Below are 19,525 nucleotides of genomic sequence, written 5' to 3' on the forward strand. Positions count from 1 at the left end.
TGAGCTACACCAGGATGTAAGAGTTACTATTTAGTGCTGCCATCTTGTGGCCAAAGTCAAGATTGCTCCAATGCCCTTGAATTCACTGCACCAAAACAATAGGTGAGAAAAATGGTGCAATAATGATGTGACACTAGATCGGATAACTTACCTAAAACAGGACAATGGTCTCTGTAGAAAGTACCCCCTTTGGCATCCTGGACACACTTGAGATCAGACTAACAAAGAGAAAAGGTGACAGCAGAGAATTTTAATTTATTTTGCAGTTTAACCGTTACACAAAGAAATGGCCGTATACTGCGATGATGGAGAACAACAACCACCGTGAATAATTCTGAGGTCAACATTCCACGGAATAGAACCGGTCCCAACTAATTAAATCTCAAGTCTTTCCCACTGTGCTCTGCCAGCAGAGCACTTTCAAGTCACATCTTCTAATTTGGCGTAAATTTTGTGCACACAGCAGGCGCGACAAAACTGGAAAGGGTCGCAGCATTTACAAAACACTGTACAGTCTGCAGTGTATTTGTATTTAATTGGTCAATTTAACACAAAGCAAAAATAACAGGTTGACACTGGGGGGCTCTGTCTGACGCAGTTCAGCAGCAGATGCTGTGTAACCTTGTGATTCGCCTATTAGAATAACAAAAGACAAATCTGCTCTGAAGCCCTGATGCCTGATTGGTCCCTTTCAAAAGAAGAACGGGAGGTTTCCGCCAATGAGGACAAAGTTTTCTGTCCGAGACACGTGTTTTACTGCTCCTGCAATGAACGTAGCCTTTCATCAAAGCTGTTTTCCCCCCATAAAACCCAGAATGAACAGCTTGTCTTTATCATGCAGATATCTTCCCGTCCTCACTCATGATGGCTGCACAATCACCACCCAAAAAAGCCGAGTAGTCAAAAAGAAAAGCCACCTGACCGATGATCCTTTGTGTCTTAAAAATAAAGAGTGTGAGTGAAAGTGAGGGTTAGTCTGGAGGTCTGCTCACCATTCCTTCAAAGCCAACTCTGTACAAGTTCTTGGCCCCATTGTCCCACAGAACGTAGGCAGCACTGTGCGGACTGGCTGCACTCCAGTCCTGGATCTCTGTCACCTGTGCAAGCAGAGGACGGCTAATTAAACCAGATTTAAAGTAAAGGCTTCAGCATTTTAAAAGACCAGCGGAAGCTGATTTTGCTGGTTTTGATGGGTGTGAAATAGCTCAATGCAGCAAATGCACAATCCACATGAAGCATGCAGTAATATTTACAGTTTCTGAACAGTTGATATCATGACTTTATACATTCCCGATCAGCATTTGAACCAAAATAATGAGCTGTCAGAAAGCTCGGATCCCCCTAACCCATTAATGAAAATTAGGATGAATGCAAATTAAAGGGGAAAATAACATGATGTGACCCTGAAAAAAAGCTTTAAAAGTGAAGGTTTTGAGGGCTCTAATCCACACTTTTAATTAGAATTCAGTATCTGATACAGAAACAACAAATCAAGGGTTCGGATTAAACAGTCTTGCTGATTACCCCATGTTGACTCAAGACTTGCATCTTTTCAATGCCTTTGTTCAATGCTAGAATATAATCTACAGTCCTAGAATGTGAAGGCTTCCTGTACCAGGTGGGAATAGGTACCCAGTTGAAATAAAGACATAAGGTTCTCTGGGAAATTAAAAGTCACCTATTCTTCTCTATGTACTCCACACAATTGATTTAAGCCTGATAAAATAGACTAATTGATAAAATCCTTTACAGTCTTCTTAAAGTAATCCATGTATTACAGCAAGATTTAGACCTACAGTGGCTGTCTCTTAAAGTGAAACTGCAACACACAATTGATTTTCCTTCCACACTCATCAAATGGTGTAAACCTATCTCAACATAACTGTGCAAGCAAATCTATAGGCTGGAAAAAATCATTTGTAGTGATCCACATTTCAGACTAAAAGTGATGAGAGCAACAGGACGCCAAAGCCAATCATGTATCAGAAAAGAAATGTGCACTAAGGCATGAATTTATCTGACTGTTGAGATCTCTGCAGCAATGGAAAGCAATATCATTTCTAACCAACTTTATCTGGAAAGAAATAAACCATAACTCAATTCTGTGACAAAAAAAGGAAAGTCAATTTGTTACATTATTTTTAGGCCCCTTGTAGAGGCAATTGATTCATGGACCTCCATGGAGGCAGTAGTCACTTTAATCTAATGGAACATCCGAGCTGTGATATTCAGTAGCATTTTTCTGGGGGGGCTGCTGCCTCCAGCCTGAGACACCAGCCATCAAATCTGGCATTCAAACAGGCAATAAAGTCCAAGGTGAGACTTGAGCCTGCTGGAGTCTTCACCACAATAAATACCAAATGTTTCCACATGCGATCTCATTAAAACGCCTCATTACTTTTGCCGGATTTTCACCAGGTGGGAAGTTACTGTAAAAAATAAACAGGAATCAACTGCATGAAACAAGACACCTCATAGAGTCCAAGGTCAGAGGGGACTTTCCAGGTGAATATATAATCCTAATATTTAGGGTCATTTATTCTCAAGTTATATGATAAATGCTTAATATCATCATCACCATGTCAACATGGCTTTTAGTTTTATTCAGTTTTGGTAGAATAACAAGAAAGGATATACATTATTACACTTAATTAGATAAAGAAAGGCTTCAACAAAGACATTTGTGTATTTTATTATACATATTAAGGATGTACGTATAGAAATACGTATATTAAATCATGCAGAGCCTTTCGTGAACTATAAATTTCCATATGAAATCACATCCCAAAGCAGGTCTGTTTGTCACATAAACCATCCAGCAGAAAGGATCCTGGTTTGAGTGATTTGCAAACCTTGAAGCGTACAGGATGTGTTCAGCAGTGCTCGTGAGGATTATTCACTTGACCCGGTGGCTCACAAAGGGTGATGTATGGGACTATTTTAGTCAAGCAAAACATTTAGGAAATCTGCATTTCCTTCCCTAAGGGGAACGCACCTTTCCTCTCCTCCCATTGCCTCCATCTTGGTCTTCCCACTGCCAGTCCACTCCTCTGACAACGCGGCCTCCGGTGAAGATCCCTCGAGCTGTGATCTTCTTTGATTTGCGGCGTGATTCCAAAAGCACTCTGCACAGATTTGAACAAACCAAGAAGGAGGGAAAAAATGAAATGTAATGCCTTAAAATACAGTTTTTGTTTTGGTTTTAAAAACTTCTGCTTGGATGCAGTTTTAATGAATCCCCCATTGCTGGTTTTATGTTCAAACTCAACACGAATGAAACTCAAACTATAAATGTGAAAAGAGTAAAGTTAGTAAAATGCTGTTATTGAAGCCCCAATAGCAGAAAAAGCTAATAAACATGTCGACGCTTTCTAACCATTAAAAAGGAGCCATGACGGCCGACCAGGCAGCTGCACAGCGAAGGTCTGCCCAGTTCAAACAGCTTGTGACCCACAACTACCTTCTCTTCAGCCACCCCAACTGTGGCGTAACAATGCACCCCCCCTCCCCCGACACCATCATAGCGTTGTAGGCAGGAGAGAAAGCCGGCACCCATGGTGAATTATGCAACGTCTGTCTCAGGGGAAACGATTCTGAAAAGCTGAAAAGGCTACCAGCTGTTGGGCCATGTGTTCTTTAACTGGACAATGGTGGCTGGCTCAACCGGGCCTCGGATCACACGTCAACAGTCTTGACAAGAATTTTGCCAGCGTGTATATTGGTTCAATGTGCAAATAAAGTGGTTTATGACTATTTTAACTTGACCTTGTCTGTGCATGAACCAGACCAGACCACAAAGAAACTAATTTCATTATTTTGATATTGCCCAATATTACTTTTAGGATTGGAGTATTAGCCAAATTTATCTAAGATCTTGAGTTTTTTTATATTATATTATATCACATTATCATAAGTCCATTCCTGGATTTATTTTACATATACATATCACAATTTCAGTATTGGATCACTCTCAAAGTCTTGGAAATCCGGCCAAATTCAACAGAATATATGTACTCTATTATTATTTTAAACATTTGGCTACTCTTAAAGTTTAGTTGTTGCCAAGCAACTGACAGACAGGGAGTATAGAGACAGATTCTGCCTCTCTTTTATGGAGGATGCATAAACCTCTTCTCTAATATTATATGCAAAGGACTGTACACTGATAATACATCTGCACTGGGAATATTTGATCAAATTTAGGTGGGTCCAGGGAAAAAAATCATTAAACATTGCAGAGTTGACCAACCTCTCACTGCCCGGGGTGGTGATCCTGTAGAATCTGTGTCTCAGGTGATGCTTGTCTCCATGGTAACAGGTTGTACAAAGGTCATAATTTGTACACTCAGCACATTTCCACCGAATACCAATGATGGGCTGCTGTCGACAGGTGTCACACATGGTTCCATCATGCTTGATACCTGAAAGGGGACAAAAGAGGAGAAACAAAGTTTTTTAAGGGTTGATAGTGACTTTTCTTCCTAATATTTAATAACACCTTAACTGTAACTTGCAGCATTCTATAATGCTAGTGGGAATATAATACAACTATCTAAATGGGTGAATGCTGTATTTAACCCAGAAAACACCTTTAATACTTTCTGAACACCCAAAAAAATGTACCTAACAACTTTATGAAATAAATATTTGGCAATATATTAGCCTTGATGGGGGCTGTGTAGTCAAAAGCTGCGCAGATATTTGTTGGCCTTGATCGTGCACCTCTTGTAAAGTCTCGTGAAGCTTGTTTTTTACATTTTGTGCAGACACAGATAACCTGAAACACACTTTTCATCCAAATAGAGACAATCTGGTCCTAACAATCACTATAAGTTAACTAATCCACCACCTTTACAATGGAAGAGAAACAATGAATAATAATGGCAATGTATAATAGTAATAATACATTCTGGTAGATTGGTTGTCTAGTGAAGAAGATGCAATGTCACAGACCCAATCTGATGCAGAGAACTGTTAAAAGACAATACAACTTGAAAGCAACACACAAAGTTACCTGTTGGAGCACTGTCTAGTATTCTCACGTCGTAAGCTCCAGAACAACGGTAATTTGCAGCCGTTCCATTATCCCAGACAACCACCACCTCCTCGGGACTTTCAAAACTCCTGACGGTGCCAACATGTCCTTCTCCACCATCCTGCTTCCCCCACTTCCAGTCGGGTCCGCGGACTACTCTTGCCCCAACTCCTTCCATCATCGCTCGGTTGTTTCTGCCGGTGGTCATTTACAAAAAGAAAGAGTCGCAAATCCACAAAAAAAAGGTTTGATCTTGGAGCTAGCGAACGGCTAGCAGGCTATATGTTTACCGAAAGGCAGATTTCTGAATGCGACCGCAAACAAGACACAACAGGACTGAAACAATCCTCAGAGCCTGCTAGCCGAGTTAGCAACGTAGCCGAACCCCCTTCACAAAAACACTGGAAAAAGATTAATTCTAGGCCAACGCCGCCATGGGATTCCAGGTGACACCAAAATATCTACCACGAAAACCTGTGTGATGGTCACGTTGGTAGCATATATGGATCGCAGAGAAGGGCGCACTCCTGTACTTCAGACACAACAATGCCACCTCTTCAACTTAGCAAGCTAGCAAGCCGAGTTGCGAGCTATCGCAACGGATAAACCCCTCCTGGGTAACATTTCCTTCCTCGCTGGGGGAAAATTGTAGAGTTACTCCTTTGGGCAGTTGTTCCTCCTTGTTTGTTTTACCAGCGGTGCTGAAAATGCACACTCAACGATCCCGTAGTTAGCCAGAACTGTTTCCCAGGAGTCAACTTAGAATAGACGCGTCGCCATTATTGTCAATCATCGTTTGGGTTTCACGACCACCATCTCCGGAAATTACCGAAAATAGCCGAAGGCGAATCGAGACGTGGAAAACTAAACAGGCCTTGCGCATGCGCACCGACGCAGTTTCCCGTGGCGACAGATTTGTTGAAAATTTGTGAATTTTACTTTTCATTCGTACTAGATTCTTTTTCAAAGCTGTAAGGCAGGTTACAATTTATTGAAAGAACAAGTCTTGCACTTACAAAGATTAACTAAGACTTATTTTAGCATTATAACAGACTTCACTAACTTTGTATGAATTATAAAACTTGCACGAAATTGCACGAGATTTTTTTTTGTCCAACACATGTTTTTATATGAACCTTTTAGGTTAGATAAATATGTATAAAGCATATAGTGAAACATCCTATATGAATTTGCTGTCTGGTTGGTTTTTGGTTTGCACATTTCCTTTATTTTAACCAAATTAAATTAAGGTGAGTGCAGATCCAGATTCCCTCCTGTAACATTTTGAAAGGGCTATTTTTTTAAAAAATTTATTTTGAAAATGATTTATTTTAATCTACACCCCAGAACACAATCCCAAGCATTTGATTTTCTTGGGCGTTCATTACTTCTGCGGACATTAGGGGGCGACATTGAGCTTCGCTTCGCCAGTGGTCAAAGAGCGCCCCCTCTCGACCATGCGGCGTATTGCCCAGCGTCGGGTCCCCTTGACTGTCTCCTTCACAGTGGTCTCTCGCAGGCAGGCGCACACAGCCGACTTTCCACCGAGCTGTCGAAACCGAGCTGTTCAATACAGGGACCTTGCAATGATCTCGCTGGACTTCGACTTCAACATTGTGACACGTGATCTGTCACATTATCTGGAAAATCAAGTGAAAGTTGGTCTGTTCGGTTCGGGGGTCGGGCTGTCTCTGGTGCTGGGCTTTAGCGCAGCGTACACCTGCTACTATTTAATTTCAGTAGCGAAGGTAAGAACATCTAACAGCCTGAAATTCGTTTGGCCCGTTCTAATGCACGTCAGACTGCAACGGAAGTGTGCTCTGCACGATGGTCTGCCCGGCCGGCGCTTTTGCTGATGCAGGATTCGATTATTCTGCATCTTTCCACCGGCGAGCGGCAGCGCTGACATGTGCGGCTGCTCCCCGGGTTCCCAAATGAATGTCATGCTCGGTATTTCTGCAGACATCCTTGCTTTAAATCAGTCGGTGCCTCCAGAAAATTGCAATTATGTTAACATCGATATGGATAAAACTAGGCCAACATTACTGTATAATGGCTCCAAAAGCCGGTAGAAGCGTCTAAGCGTGTAATGCCACCTAAGCGGCTTTTATGTAATAATAATTTTGGTTTTTTTCCCATGCATGTGTTTGATATTGCCACAATTATATGCGTGCAAAGTATTTAACAATGCATCGCTTTTATGAAAATGACCGCAACACTGTGTAATATTACTTTTGTTATAATGCCAGAGCTTTGTTATTATTATATAATTTAACACACATATATACTGATTTTGTGTTGAGGTGAAATGGTGAAATGGCTTTTGAAACTGAATATAAGATAAATCAGTCACGGAAATCTGCTCTCCATTAGATTTTTACCTTCAAAGGTTGTAATTAAATATAATTTAAAGCTGGAAAAAGGGCGAAAGTTGTTCTTAATTGTTTAAATTCCACTTTTTGAGCTCATCTGTATTTCTGCAGAAGCCACAGCTCATCTCCGGAGGTAAAAAGTTCTACCATTTTCTGAGGGACCATTGTCCCGTGGTGTCGGAGACCTACTACCCCACCTTCTGGTGCTGGGAGAGCCGCATCCAGACCCTGCTGAGACCGTTTGTCACAGCCAAGCCTGGAGTTGTCTACAGAAAGTAAGTCCTCCCTCTGATGGATACACTCGTCCCTCATCCCACTGAAACAAGCAGATGAGCCCGACCCCTGTTAAATTTGCATCAGAGCTAGAAAAAGGCCGTTAGTGATGTGGAAAAGAGAGTTCACCTTTGACCCAGTTAGGCGTCGTTTCGTACAGCAGCTTTTCTAATATTCAAACACCTTCAGATATTCTGAACCACAGCCATCGGAACGTGCTCAATCACTGGGTCTTTCTTTCTTTCTTGTCTTTCTTTCTTTCTTTCTTTCTTTCTTTCTTTCTTTCTTTCTTTCTTTATCTTCTTCTTTCTTTCTTTCTTTCTTTCTTTCTTTCTTTCTTTCTGTTCTCTTTCTTTCTTTCTTTCTTTCTTTCTTTCTTCTTCTTTCTAAATGTGCAATAACCCAGTTGTTAGGCAACGCTGCTAAGCTTTTTCATTGTACATTATCCCTGGATTAGTTGTTCCAAAATGCACCCTGTAAATTCTTATTTGAAAACTTTAAACCAATGAAAGGCCGTTATTGTCACTTGTTCAACTGACCACAAAAATCGACACCGCCGCTCGCCCGCTTTCCCCCGAGAACATTGTCAAAAGCCTCTGCTTTGGATGCTCCTCTTTCTGGTGTGTCTGATGTCACATTCAGTGGAGTTATTATCACATATCACCTCTGGGGACAAACTTAGCCCCATAATGAAGTTAGTCAAGGACAGACACACTCGTAGCTGTCCCATTTACCCCTGGCTCTTGGGTCATCTTGTTTTCTGAGTGGAGGATGAGCCTCAACTCCCCCCACCACCATCACCACCACCCCAACTGCTCCGAGTCAGGTGTATTGTTAATGGGACTTCTGTAATTTCATGCTGGGGGTTCAGTTGGCCCGCTCACGGCTGTGCATGTGCAGTGGTGCTTGTGAAGTGACCTCATATGACGGGCTTTAACAGCACGGAAATTGATCGTTCATAAATGCTGACCACTCTTACAGCCTCATCTTAACTTGCTGCGTAGCAAAACATCGAGATGTGATGCTAACAGTGGCTAATTAACGCCACCTTGCTAATACAACTCATCCCCCAAATTCTATTTCTTTCTTCTCATTATCAATAAAGGATACAAATCACCATGTACATTTAATATAACCAGACATGACTGAAACAGGCGCAGAGCTGTGCAGACAGAGAAATCTGAGTAGCGTGTCCCACTCCTCTCTGCAGTGAGCTCATTAAGGCAGCAGATGGAGGACAGATCTCTTTGGATTGGTTTGACAACGACGACAGCGTCTCTCATCCTGATTCGGCCACCAGGCCCACGGTCCTGCTTCTCCCGGGTCTGACCGGCACCAGCAGAGAGTCCTACATTTTGCACATGGTCCAGCAGAGCCGGGATCTGGGCTACAGGTAGGTGGTCTTGGCCGTGGCCCAGTGCTAAATCACACAGCTATAAGTCTGTCGGGCTCCTGTTGTCACTAGACTCCCGCAGCAGCATACTGATGCAACGTTTATGCAACAGCAGCAATTAGGACCTTAGAACACAGATAAACAGATCCACTTTGTGTTGAGAGCTGTTTTTGCAAGTAGCCAAAAAGCAGCACAAGCTGGAAGAGTACAGATGGAGGATCCCCCCCCCCCGCCCACTTTAAAAGCTCGCTCGCTGTGTTCTCTGCACTCATTCCTCCGCCCAGATTTGAGCAGAGAGGCGGCAAACTCAGCATCTTTCACCCCCACCCTTTTCTGCGTTGCTCAACGAATTACAGCTTATCCCTGCCCAAGCTTTACAGCTTAGCTTAGACGGGCGCGTGCGCGCTGCCCCCCCACCCTCCTTTTCCTCACGCAGCCACACCTTGCTGATGGGCCGCGCCGTCAGACAGCCTTTGATGATCGATGGCCGGCCCTGTGCTCAGCCACAGCAGCAGAGGGCTCTGCACGCCTCATCGCAGCTCCACTTTATTTAATGGTTTTCTTTTTAATAGGTGTATCTGTTTCTCCTGACGTGATAAACTTGTAGCTAATCCTCACGCTTTTCATGCATTTCTATCCTCACTTTGTTTCCCCCCCCAGTTTGACAGAGGAGGATTCATAGGAGCACAAACATGACCGCGGCAGCGGCTGGATTCACAACAAACAAAGTCATTTATTTTTCTTGTTCCACATTTTAAATGACATACTGAGTTACGCATCATTTCTACACATACGGACTTGTTTTATGAACATTAGAGTATAAAGACTAAGAAATAAGCACCATTTCCCTGTTTTATTATCTTTTGATGTGATTGTGAATGAGTTGTTGCACGATTTCAGCGTGTGACAAATATTTACCTTCATCAGATAAATGAAATAAAGGAAAATAGATCATCATTTCAGTCAGCCGAACAAAGAAACACATTTTTCCTCTTTTTTTTCCCAGGTGTGTGGTTTTCAACAACAGAGGAGTGTCTGGCGAGGTGTTGCTGGTAAGAATGATTTCTCTCCCCAGCTGTGTGTTCAGAAGAAGTGTGTGTCAGACAGGGTTTTGTGCGCTCAGGGTGTGTGTCCCGCGTGTGTTTCAGAGCCCACGGGATGCCGGGACTGAAAATACCCAGAAATGTTGTCCCACAGCAGGGCTTAAGTTGCTGATATTGTATTTTAATGCTGACTCAGAGAACTCTGACCTCACTGTGCACATGCTGTCCTCACACCTGGCTTAATCTGTCTCTACACAACAGTGCACGTTTGGCCAACAACACAGTCCTGAGGTGGGGGGATTTTTAGGCACCAGTGGCGTTTCATTACAGGCGGGAGACGACCACGATTCATCAAACGCCTCTCTTATTGCCTGTGAGCCAGAATCACTGTCTGAATCTGTGTGGCGCCGGCCGCTCTGTCTCCAGCGTGACAGTGAAAAAGCAACAGCCGTGCGAAAACCTCACTTTAATTTAAATATTTGATTCTAGGTCATATCCAGAATTTAGCTGACTAAGCTGCCCGGACACAAAGTTTAATCTCCGTAACCCTGGCAGCGCGTCAGACGGCCATGGCGAGGGCGGATTTTCCTCCCTTGTTTCTGCTGGGAACCAACGTGCACGGTTTAGCATTCGTGCGCTCCTCTGAATGTTTTTCCCTGCTTCCATTGCGGGTGAATAATATCCTGCATTGTTGTGAAAGGACGGTGCTGGAGAATGGCCCACAGTGTAAAGGATGCCCCCCCCCCCAGCATCAAAGGCTGCTCTGTGTGCTGGTCCATTTCTGAACCAGGCAGAACGCACACGCAGCATTCTGCTGTCGAGTGGTTTTTAAGAGCAAAGTACTTCATTTGTGCTTGAGCTATATTTTGAACAGTAGCTAGCTGATAGCTGATGCTTGGACTTTCCTTACAAAGATGCTGAAATGTTTCCCCTGACCTTTTGACCTTCTGGACCACTTCGATCTAGCACCCTTCTCTAGTCTTTCTGCAGACTCAGTTTTTTTGAGACGATCTTCCCGGAGATCCAGATTCCACCAAAGGCATCTTGGTCTTAAACGCCAGCTGAATTTATGTGGATGTGACAGCAAATATTCTTTTACCATTTTAGGTTACAGTGATATAAACAGAGCTGGTTCAGAGGGGGGTTATCGGGTTGACTCAATCAAGTGGAATTCTTTTGGCATGAAAGTGACCAGTTTTTTTGTTTGTGTCCCACCAAGACTCCAAGGACCTACTGTGCGGCCAACACCGAGGACCTGGAGACTGTCATCGAGCACATCCAGAGGAATTATGAGGCTTCTCTGGTCATGGCTGCTGGGGTATCAATGGGCGGGTAATTTGACTATATTCTCTCAGCCTTCGAGGATTTAAAATGAGGCAAAGTCACACTCGGACTTCCTGTCGGGGCCCTGATCACTGTACCAGCCCCGATTGACATAAACCGAGCTGGGATTTTTTTGGCACGGGCATTTAGAACCTCTCCTCTCTGCATTATTAAGGATGATGCTGGCCAACTACTTAGGCCGTAAGGGCCGGGAGACCTGTCTGAAAGGGGTTGTGGTTTTCTCAGCCGGCTGGGACGTGTTCGAGTGCACCGCTTCACTGGAGAAACCCCTGGACCGCTTCCTCTTCAACTCCTATCTCACCAGCTGCCTGCAGGCCTCCGTGCACAGGTCAGCCAGAATGACCAGATTTAGATTTTAACATATTGAGTATCGACGTGGTTGTCAACTATTTGGTGGCGTCTTATTTTGACTCTTCCAACAGACACAGGCCAGTGCTTGAAAAGTGTTATGACATGGATCACGTAATGAAGGTCGGGATCATTTCCAGGATCCTTGAGTCATCCGTAAGCGCTCCGTCCTGCTGTCATTGATCTGTGAACTGTGTTCACCGCAGGCCAGGACCATTCGGGAATTTGACGAGCGCTTCACTTCCATCATGTTTGGTTACCCCAGCAACGATCACTACTACCACGACGCCAGTCCCGTCCACAGGCTCAAATCCGTGCAGGTGCCAATGTTGTGTCTGAACGCCGCCGATGACGTCTTCTCCCCTTCCCACGGTGAGCTCTTTGGATTGTTTTTTCCGTTGCAGTTTGGTGGTATATATTTCCTTTGCTGCTGTCCTCTGCAGCTATTCCAGTGGAGGCCGTGAAGCAGAATCCCAACCTGGCGCTTCTCATCACCTGTCATGGCGGCCACATTGGCTTCCTGGAGGGCATGTGGCCTCGCCAGAGCACCTACATGGATCGGGTCTTTAAGCAGTTTGCCAAGGCGGTCATTGAAGAAGGGAGCCGACTCGAGGACCTCTCCTGATTAGAAGGAAAAGCTGAGCAAGGATTCCTGTAGTTAGAATTCCTCACTTTTGAGCACTTTTATTCTTAAAACTTTCCTTTTATCTTGACACACCTTATTTATGCGTTCCATCCTCAATTCCCTCCATTTTTTATCTGTGATTCTTCCCGTTTTCGCCCACTTTGGCCCTCTTTTCCACCATTCCCTTTATCCTTCAATGTATTCCATCCATCCTTTTCCCTTCCCTCTCTGATCCTATTCACGCCATTTCCTTCCCTCTATTGACTTTTTTTATCTTAATGCTCCACTCCCTCCTTTTTCTCCTGCCACAAGCAAAGAAAAAGCACTCATTCTGTTTTCAGAGCCACACCTCAGATTGAATTCAGCATCTAATTAGTTTATACAGATAGCAAGGTATTGTATGTGTTCCTGAAGTTAACAATGTTCTCATGGTTGGGAAATGGCCACTCATTTCAGAGGTGAAAAGCAGAATCTTGTGCAGTTGTTTTCTGTGCTGTAAATTAGAATTCCAGTCTGCAGTACTCATATCAGTAGGATTTTAGCCCTCAGGGATTATTTATTTATTTTGTTCTTTCCTCGTTTAAACGTGTAGATGCTTTTCATCAGTTTACACGTGGCTGCAGTCGGCCGCCATCATGGGAAATACGCTGACTTGCGCTCTGAGAGTTACTGTAGATGAGAAGGGGCTGCGTTCATGTCAGGTCACATGGCTGAACTGTCAGCTTCCCACCGTCCAAACCTCGGCTGGTATTCCTCCATAGTCCTTTTGTCAGTCTTTACACGCGTTAAAACATTTAAACATAGAAGTGAGGATGGATTCATCGTCCCGTTTCGCTCTTGACGAGAGAGCAAACGCTCACATTTGCCAAAAATGTCAGGCTTCACCTCCCTCAATCACTTTTCTTTTTCCATTCTACCTTTTATGCACACCAAATAGTTACTAATGTACAACATGGAGAGTCTATTACTGACAACGAATGTGGGTTTGCACTATTTTAATTTGTACTATCATGCCTCTAATTTTTCTTTTGTGTAAGAAAATATATCCCAAAGTTTGAGCAGTTTTGTCAGAATTATGAGTTTATTTATAGGTAGGTGGCTGTTGTTTGTCAGCTATAAAGGTGCTAGATACAATGACGTGAATGAAGTAATGCACATAAGAAAGTGAACAGTGGAAATCGGTGGATGTTGCTTTACGAGATGCTTAGTATCGCCGGTGGGAGCTGGTCGTCGGTCCCGGTTTGTTTCCGGTGGGCCAACAATGATCAAGCGGGCTGGCCACCGTGGTTGAGTTGGCACCGGTCAGGCCTGACTGGCGGCCAGACTTTCAGCAACGCACTGCATGGCAGATTTAGACCTCCCGTTTCCTCCCGTGTCTGCTCTGCCCGGCCTTCGTCCAACGTTCCGATCCTTACATCACCTCGCCAAAAAGGACATTTTTTGGATTCTTTTTAACTAAGGGGATGCTGCAGTTCTGTGTGTACGCGCCATCAAAAAAAATAAGGTGAAGAAAGGATTCTGTTTAACATGCAGCAATAATATTTGAAATATAAAAAAATGTGTCTAGTGTAGTAAGTCCTGGTATTTGCACATTATCAACCTGAGTGTAATATGCCGTATTTAACCGATTATTAAACAGAGTCTAGGTCACATTCTGTGCTGTCTCCAGCGATGCTTTGTGTCTGAACAGTATACCGGATTGTTCCACAGGTCGCGTACGGCCCGTTAAAGTCATAGATTGCTCGCGCACTTCTCTTTGGCTCGCTCCACCTGTGGCCTTTTCCATTAGGTACCTGCTTCTCACAACCTTGAGAGCGTCCAGAGCAGGATCTCTACGTGGCAAGCGTGTCACTTCAGGGTCATGCTTCCTCTCCTATTATATGACAGTGTTGGGATTTTGGTCCCTGGAATGGGCTCATACACACACACACACACACATGCTCAGAGGCTTAGCTGCTGATAGGATATGCATTGCTCCAGTTGTGGATGTGATCAGCAGTAATCCCCTGAAACTCTACTTACCTTCACCCCCCAACCTCTAAATAAGCTCACAGACAGATGAGATTTACCGCAGATTGTTTTTGGACGCCAGAGAGTAATTAGAATATCCTGCCAAGAGGTAGAAGTCATTTTCTGCTGCTGTCCAACCACCCATTTTTATTTATTTCCCCCATTTTTAACCCCAGTGTCTTCCTAGTCAGGGCAACGGTAGGTGCTGGAGGCAGGAATACACCCCGACACCAAGAGGTCACGTGTCCATCACAGGACAACCACTCACACACTCATCCTTGGTAACATTTTAGTCTCCAGTCTAGTGGTGGAGGAATCTGGAACAGTTTAAGATAAGATGGAAAGACAGCAACCCTAGAACCTTCTTGCAGAATAAATTATGAAACGTTAACTATAATAAATTGAAATCAAGTGCACCAATCTTGAAAAAGTATAAACTGCGTACAGCGTGCCGATCTTTGTTAATATACTGATGAAGTCCTTGCCCTTTGTTTTAGCACATAGATTTTCTAAATGAATCACTTGGGTACACATGAAATCCTCAGAGATGTAACTTCTTCGAACTCTGAGCACAAAGTATTTTCTTTTTTGTGGAAAGAGCAGATATGAGGCGCTGGGATCAGCACGCCGGAAACTTTCCTGCCCACAGTCAGCTGAAAATAGCCTCGTGTTATATCACACAGGGGCCGTAGGTTGATGGAAAGTGTGCTCTAATGTGACTTTACAGTAGCTGAAATAGTACCGTCCCTGAGCCGGTAATGCCCCTGTGCAATGAAGGTAGAGGAGCCATTAAAGAGCTGTTCCTGCACGTGGTGACAGGAGGGCGATCGTGCAGGGTCACAGCGGGGTGACGGAGACAAATAACAGGACTAGAGAATGAGCGCAGATGTAGTTAGAAGACAAAAAAAACAGTCATGAAGGATTATTAATACCAGGCTGGGGCTTAACACACTTTTTCAGCACACTTTGATGTGACAGAGGGTCGACTGCTGCTGGATACAGCTGGAAAGTCTCAACTGGATGGACTAGATATGTTTGGTATCCACCAGCTATGGGTCCCAGAGGAGGGTGTTAGCGGCAGTGTTTTATTATGGCTCCAGTGTTGAGCTCAGGTTAGACACTAGGTCAAAAAGTTGGTTCTTGTATCTAACAAACAAGAACCACACTATTATTATTAAGATTAATATTATACAGTAATTAGATTATACATTTGTTTGATGGTCTCTTGGATTTCTTTCATTGCACGTTTCATTGCAAGTTTTCATTCCTACCTCTCGCTCGGCAACTGCTGGGACAGGCCCCAGTGAACCCAGCGACCCTGGTCAGGATTAGGCAGATCGCCAGAGACTGATCATCAAAAACACAAGAAGGACTCAAAGAACTAATATGACCTCTACTCCTCTGATTCCAGTTCATGACCTGGTAACGTATTGCGTCACTTCCTGTCTTCTCAATCGTTGTTGGTTGCGCTGTGCACGGGGTGTTGTATTCACTTAATATTGAACACTTGGTGTGTTGTATTCACTTTAATTAAAATTTGAACACTTGGGACATTCTAGTCACCTGATAACAGTGAGAAATAACCCATATTAAACAAATACAGGGCTCCGCCGATTATCAGCGTTAGCATGGCCTCACCGTCTGTTTCACCCGGTGTTTTTGTCTGTTCAGCGTGTGAAATGTTTAGTTACTCCTCTGCCTCCTTAATAGGTGCAGAAAGTGTAGTTTATTAATGGCTCTTGAGGCGAGACTTAATGAGATTGAGACGCGGTTCCGCAGCTTGGAGTTGTCTAGAGATGCGTCAGGTAGCCAGGAGAAGCTAGCTGCCGCGGAGCCGCCTAGCGTAGCTACAGCTAGCGGCCCCCCGGCAGCAGCCAGGGCGGCTGGGTGACGGTTCGCAGGAAGCGTAGCCCAAACCAAAGGCCCACGGTGCCCCACCACCCGCTTCCCGTGGCTCATCGTTTTTCCCCACTCGGCGACACAGCCGCTGAGAAACCGACCCTGGTAATTGGCGACTCTGTTTTGCGCTACGTGAAGCCGACTCCAGCGACCATAGTCAAGTGCATTCCGGGGGCCAGAGCGGGCGACATAGAAGCCAATTTAAGGCTGCTGGCGAGAAGTAAACGTAAATTTGGTAAAATTATTATTCACGTCGGAGCAAACGACACCCGGCTTCGTCAGTCGGAGGTCACCAAAATTAACAGAGTCGGTTTGCAGCTACGCAAAAACGATGTGGGACTCCGGAGCATTCTCTGGTCCCCTCCCCAATCTGGCCAGCGATGAGATGTTTCGCCGCATGTCGTCGCTCCGTCGCTGGCTGTCACGGTGGTGCCCCGAAAACCAGGTGGCCTTTGGAGACAATTGGAGCAGTTTTTGGGGAAAACCTGGTCTGATTAGGAGAGACGGTGTCCAGCCCACACGGGATGGTGCCTCTCTCATTTCTAGTAATTTGGCTAATTTTATTAGACCCAAAGTGACCTGACAATCCAGGGTCCAGACCAGGATGCAGAGTTGTAGTCTTACACACCTCTCTGCTGCTTCCATAGAACCCTCATCCACCAACAATAACATATTTAACACTATAGAGGTAGTCTCTGTTCCACGGTTAAAAGTTCACCAAGCACAGAGCAGGGGAGCGGTCAATCACCATAATCTTATTAAAATTAATACCAAAGCACAAGTTGGGGAAACTAATATCACAATTAAGTGTGGACTGTTAAATATTAGATCTCTTTTGTGTAAATCCCTGTTAGTGCACGACCTGATAGCGGATCATCACATTGATTTATTCTGTCTTACTGAGACCTGGCTTCAAGAGGAGGAGTATGTTAGCTTAAATAAATCTACTGCTCCTACCCATCTTAATTATCATATTCCTGGTGTTACTGGTCGAGGAGGGGGAGTGGCAGCAATCTATCAATCCAAGTTATTAATTAATCCTAGACCAAAACATGGCTCCAGTTCATTTGAAAGCCTGACTCTTGGCATCACCCATCTGAACTGGAGGACAGAAAAGCCACTTTTGTTTGTAGTTGCATATCAGCCCCCTGCTGGGCCACATTCAGAGTTCCTATCTGAGTTCTCTGACTTCTTATCTGACTTGGTCCTTAGATCAGATAAAGTCATTATTAGTGGAGACTTTACATGTTGTAAATGACAGATTTAGAAATGACTTCATTTCATTACTTGAGTCAGTTGGTTTAGTCAGTTACAATTTTTCTCTTTGATCTTAAGTTGCCATTGTTGTCTTTGATCTCCTTTGTATCAAACACATCAGGTCTATCTCTTTCAGCACAGGCCTGAGGAGCTCAACACTCTTGTACCACACTGGTGACCAGCAGACGCATCGATGGCACAGCGAGGAACCCAGCAGCTGAAGGCAGAGCAAGAACCACTGGAATCATCAATGGAGACTTGGAGGGAAGAGAGGGTCCAGCACCTCAGAGAAGACCTGGCAGAGAAGGAGGAGCAGCTCAGCAGGGCAGTAAAGAGGCATCAGATGAGGACTGTGGCCGATGTGGAGACCCTGACCCAGCTGAACACCACGCAAGCTGCTCTGAAGGAGAGCAACCTCAAATGTGCTTCTCTGGAGGAAACCCTCCACAGTCAGCAGCAGGAGAAAGAGGAGCGACATAAGAGAGAGCTGATGGAGCAGGAGGAAGGCTTCAATCAGAAGCTCCTTGTGATTGAGGAGGAATTTGAGAGAAGGCTGGAGGGAGAGAAGAAAAGATTTAATGAAGAGGAAGAGGCCTTGAGGCAGCAGCTCTTTCTCCGAGAAACAAAGTACAACAAAGTACTCGAGGAAGAGCAACACAAATATAATGAGATGATCGTTGAAAAAGAGGAGTCACTAAAGCAGCAGCTGTTGACTAAAGAGGAGACCCATAACAAGATGCTGGCTGATGTTTGTCAGCGGTTGGAGAGGACAGCTCAAAAATGGGTCCAGATGAGGGAAGAGCTGGAGCAGAAGATCCAGGAGAGCCAACGGTCGAGGCAAGAGGAGCAGGAGAAGACAAAAGAGGATCTCCAGAGGCTCTCTGAAGCAATCCTCCAACTTGAGGTGAGATGCTTTCACCTTTGTTCCTCTTCCAGAAGATTTCAGATGATGTTCAGTGAAATCTAAAACACAATCTCTCTTTTCTGCAGCTTCAGATATCAAAGAAAAAGAGGAGAAAATGCTTCTGGAGAAGGATCTGCAAAAGGATGAGGTTCTGGAAAAGATGAAGGAAAGAACAATTCCAGAGCTCCCAAAGCCCCCCCCCTCCTCCTCCTCTACATCCTGACTTCCACAGCATCACATCCTGTCTTCAGTTTTATTTTAAAGTATAATCATTGTTTATATTCTATGTTTGGATCTATGATGTCGAAACAATAAAACTCAAAGTAAACCACCAGATTGTAGATGTTGTCAATGGCAGCTTTAGAAATGGCTTCATTTCATTCCTTGAGTTAGTTGGTTTCCTCCAGCAGATAAACCAACCAACTCATAGCTTCAACCACACCCTAGATCTAGTCCTGACTTATGGTGTTGAGGTAGAACATGTGTCAGTGTTCCCTCAGAACCCCCTCCTGTCAGACCATTCATTGATCACTTTTACATTTATGATTAAGGATTCTTCTATGCTCAGAGCTCAGTCTTACTATAGCAGATGTCTCTCAGATAATGCTGTAGCTAAGTTTAAGGAAGTGATCTCTGTGCTGATCCCAGGACCACCGTGTGTTTCCCCAGGGATCAATCATTATAATCTGAGCTCTGCTGAGGTCGACTTTGTTGCTGAAGGTGCAGCAACCTCACTGAGAATCACGCTTGATTCTGTTGCCCTCCTGAAAAAGAAAATAGTAAATCAGAGGAGGTGTGCCCCCTGGTATCATTCATACATTAGGACCCTCAGGCAGAAAATGTGACTCCAAGACTAGAAAGGAAGTGGCATTCTTGTAAAATAGACAGCTATCATGTAGCCTGGAAAAACTGTCTATTCGTTTACAAAAAGGCCCTCCGTAAGGCTAGAACAGCTTATTTTTCTTCTTTAATTGAGGAAAATAAGAACAACCCCAGGTTTCTTTTCAGAACTGTGGCCAAAT

The 19,525-nt window shown here is 44.2% G+C and overlaps 3 protein-coding genes across 9 annotated transcripts in view; 2 read left to right on the forward strand and 1 right to left on the reverse strand.

The window, feature by feature from the left end:
* Positions 1–5,868, reverse strand: part of mib1 (MIB E3 ubiquitin protein ligase 1) — a 34,607-nt gene extending 28,739 nt beyond the window's left edge. For all 6 annotated transcript variants that reach the window (XM_057056104.1, XM_057056102.1, XM_057056101.1 and 3 more), the window contains exons 1-5: positions 5,015–5,868; positions 4,250–4,421; positions 2,996–3,125; positions 993–1,097; positions 152–218 (exon numbers count right to left, since the gene is read on the reverse strand). In XM_057056104.1, coding sequence (XP_056912084.1) covers positions 152–218; positions 993–1,097; positions 2,996–3,125; positions 4,250–4,421; positions 5,015–5,243 — 703 coding nt within the window. In that variant the 5' untranslated portion in view covers positions 5,244–5,868. The remainder of the gene's footprint in view (positions 1–151; positions 219–992; positions 1,098–2,995; positions 3,126–4,249; positions 4,422–5,014) is intronic.
* A 605-nt stretch (positions 5,869–6,473) lies between these two features.
* abhd3 (abhydrolase domain containing 3, phospholipase) lies at positions 6,474–14,090 on the forward strand. Of its 2 annotated transcripts, XM_057057005.1 has the most exons (9): positions 6,474–6,783; positions 7,519–7,682; positions 8,891–9,073; positions 10,080–10,125; positions 11,336–11,448; positions 11,615–11,788; positions 11,883–11,931; positions 12,015–12,180; positions 12,252–14,090. In XM_057057005.1, exons 1-9 carry the CDS (start codon positions 6,493–6,495, stop codon positions 12,431–12,433), a joined length of 1,368 nt encoding a protein of 455 aa, XP_056912985.1. In that variant the 5' UTR covers positions 6,474–6,492; the 3' UTR covers positions 12,434–14,090. The 2 variants fall into 2 exon arrangements, with proteins under 2 accessions (XP_056912985.1, XP_056912987.1); XM_057057007.1 differs by lacking the exon at positions 8,891–9,073.
* A 155-nt stretch (positions 14,091–14,245) lies between these two features.
* Positions 14,246–18,834, forward strand: LOC130538955 (golgin subfamily A member 6-like protein 24). The gene is made up of 3 exons (XM_057057008.1): positions 14,246–15,865; positions 17,736–18,503; positions 18,590–18,834. Exons 2-3 carry the CDS (start codon positions 17,793–17,795, stop codon positions 18,665–18,667), a joined length of 789 nt encoding a protein of 262 aa, XP_056912988.1. The 5' UTR covers positions 14,246–15,865; positions 17,736–17,792; the 3' UTR covers positions 18,668–18,834.
* The last annotated feature ends 691 nt before the right edge of the window (positions 18,835–19,525 follow it).

Source organism: Takifugu flavidus, chromosome 15 (assembly GCF_003711565.1).
Source record: "Takifugu flavidus isolate HTHZ2018 chromosome 15, ASM371156v2, whole genome shotgun sequence".
In the NCBI taxonomy this organism is placed as follows: domain Eukaryota; kingdom Metazoa; phylum Chordata; class Actinopteri; order Tetraodontiformes; family Tetraodontidae; genus Takifugu; species Takifugu flavidus.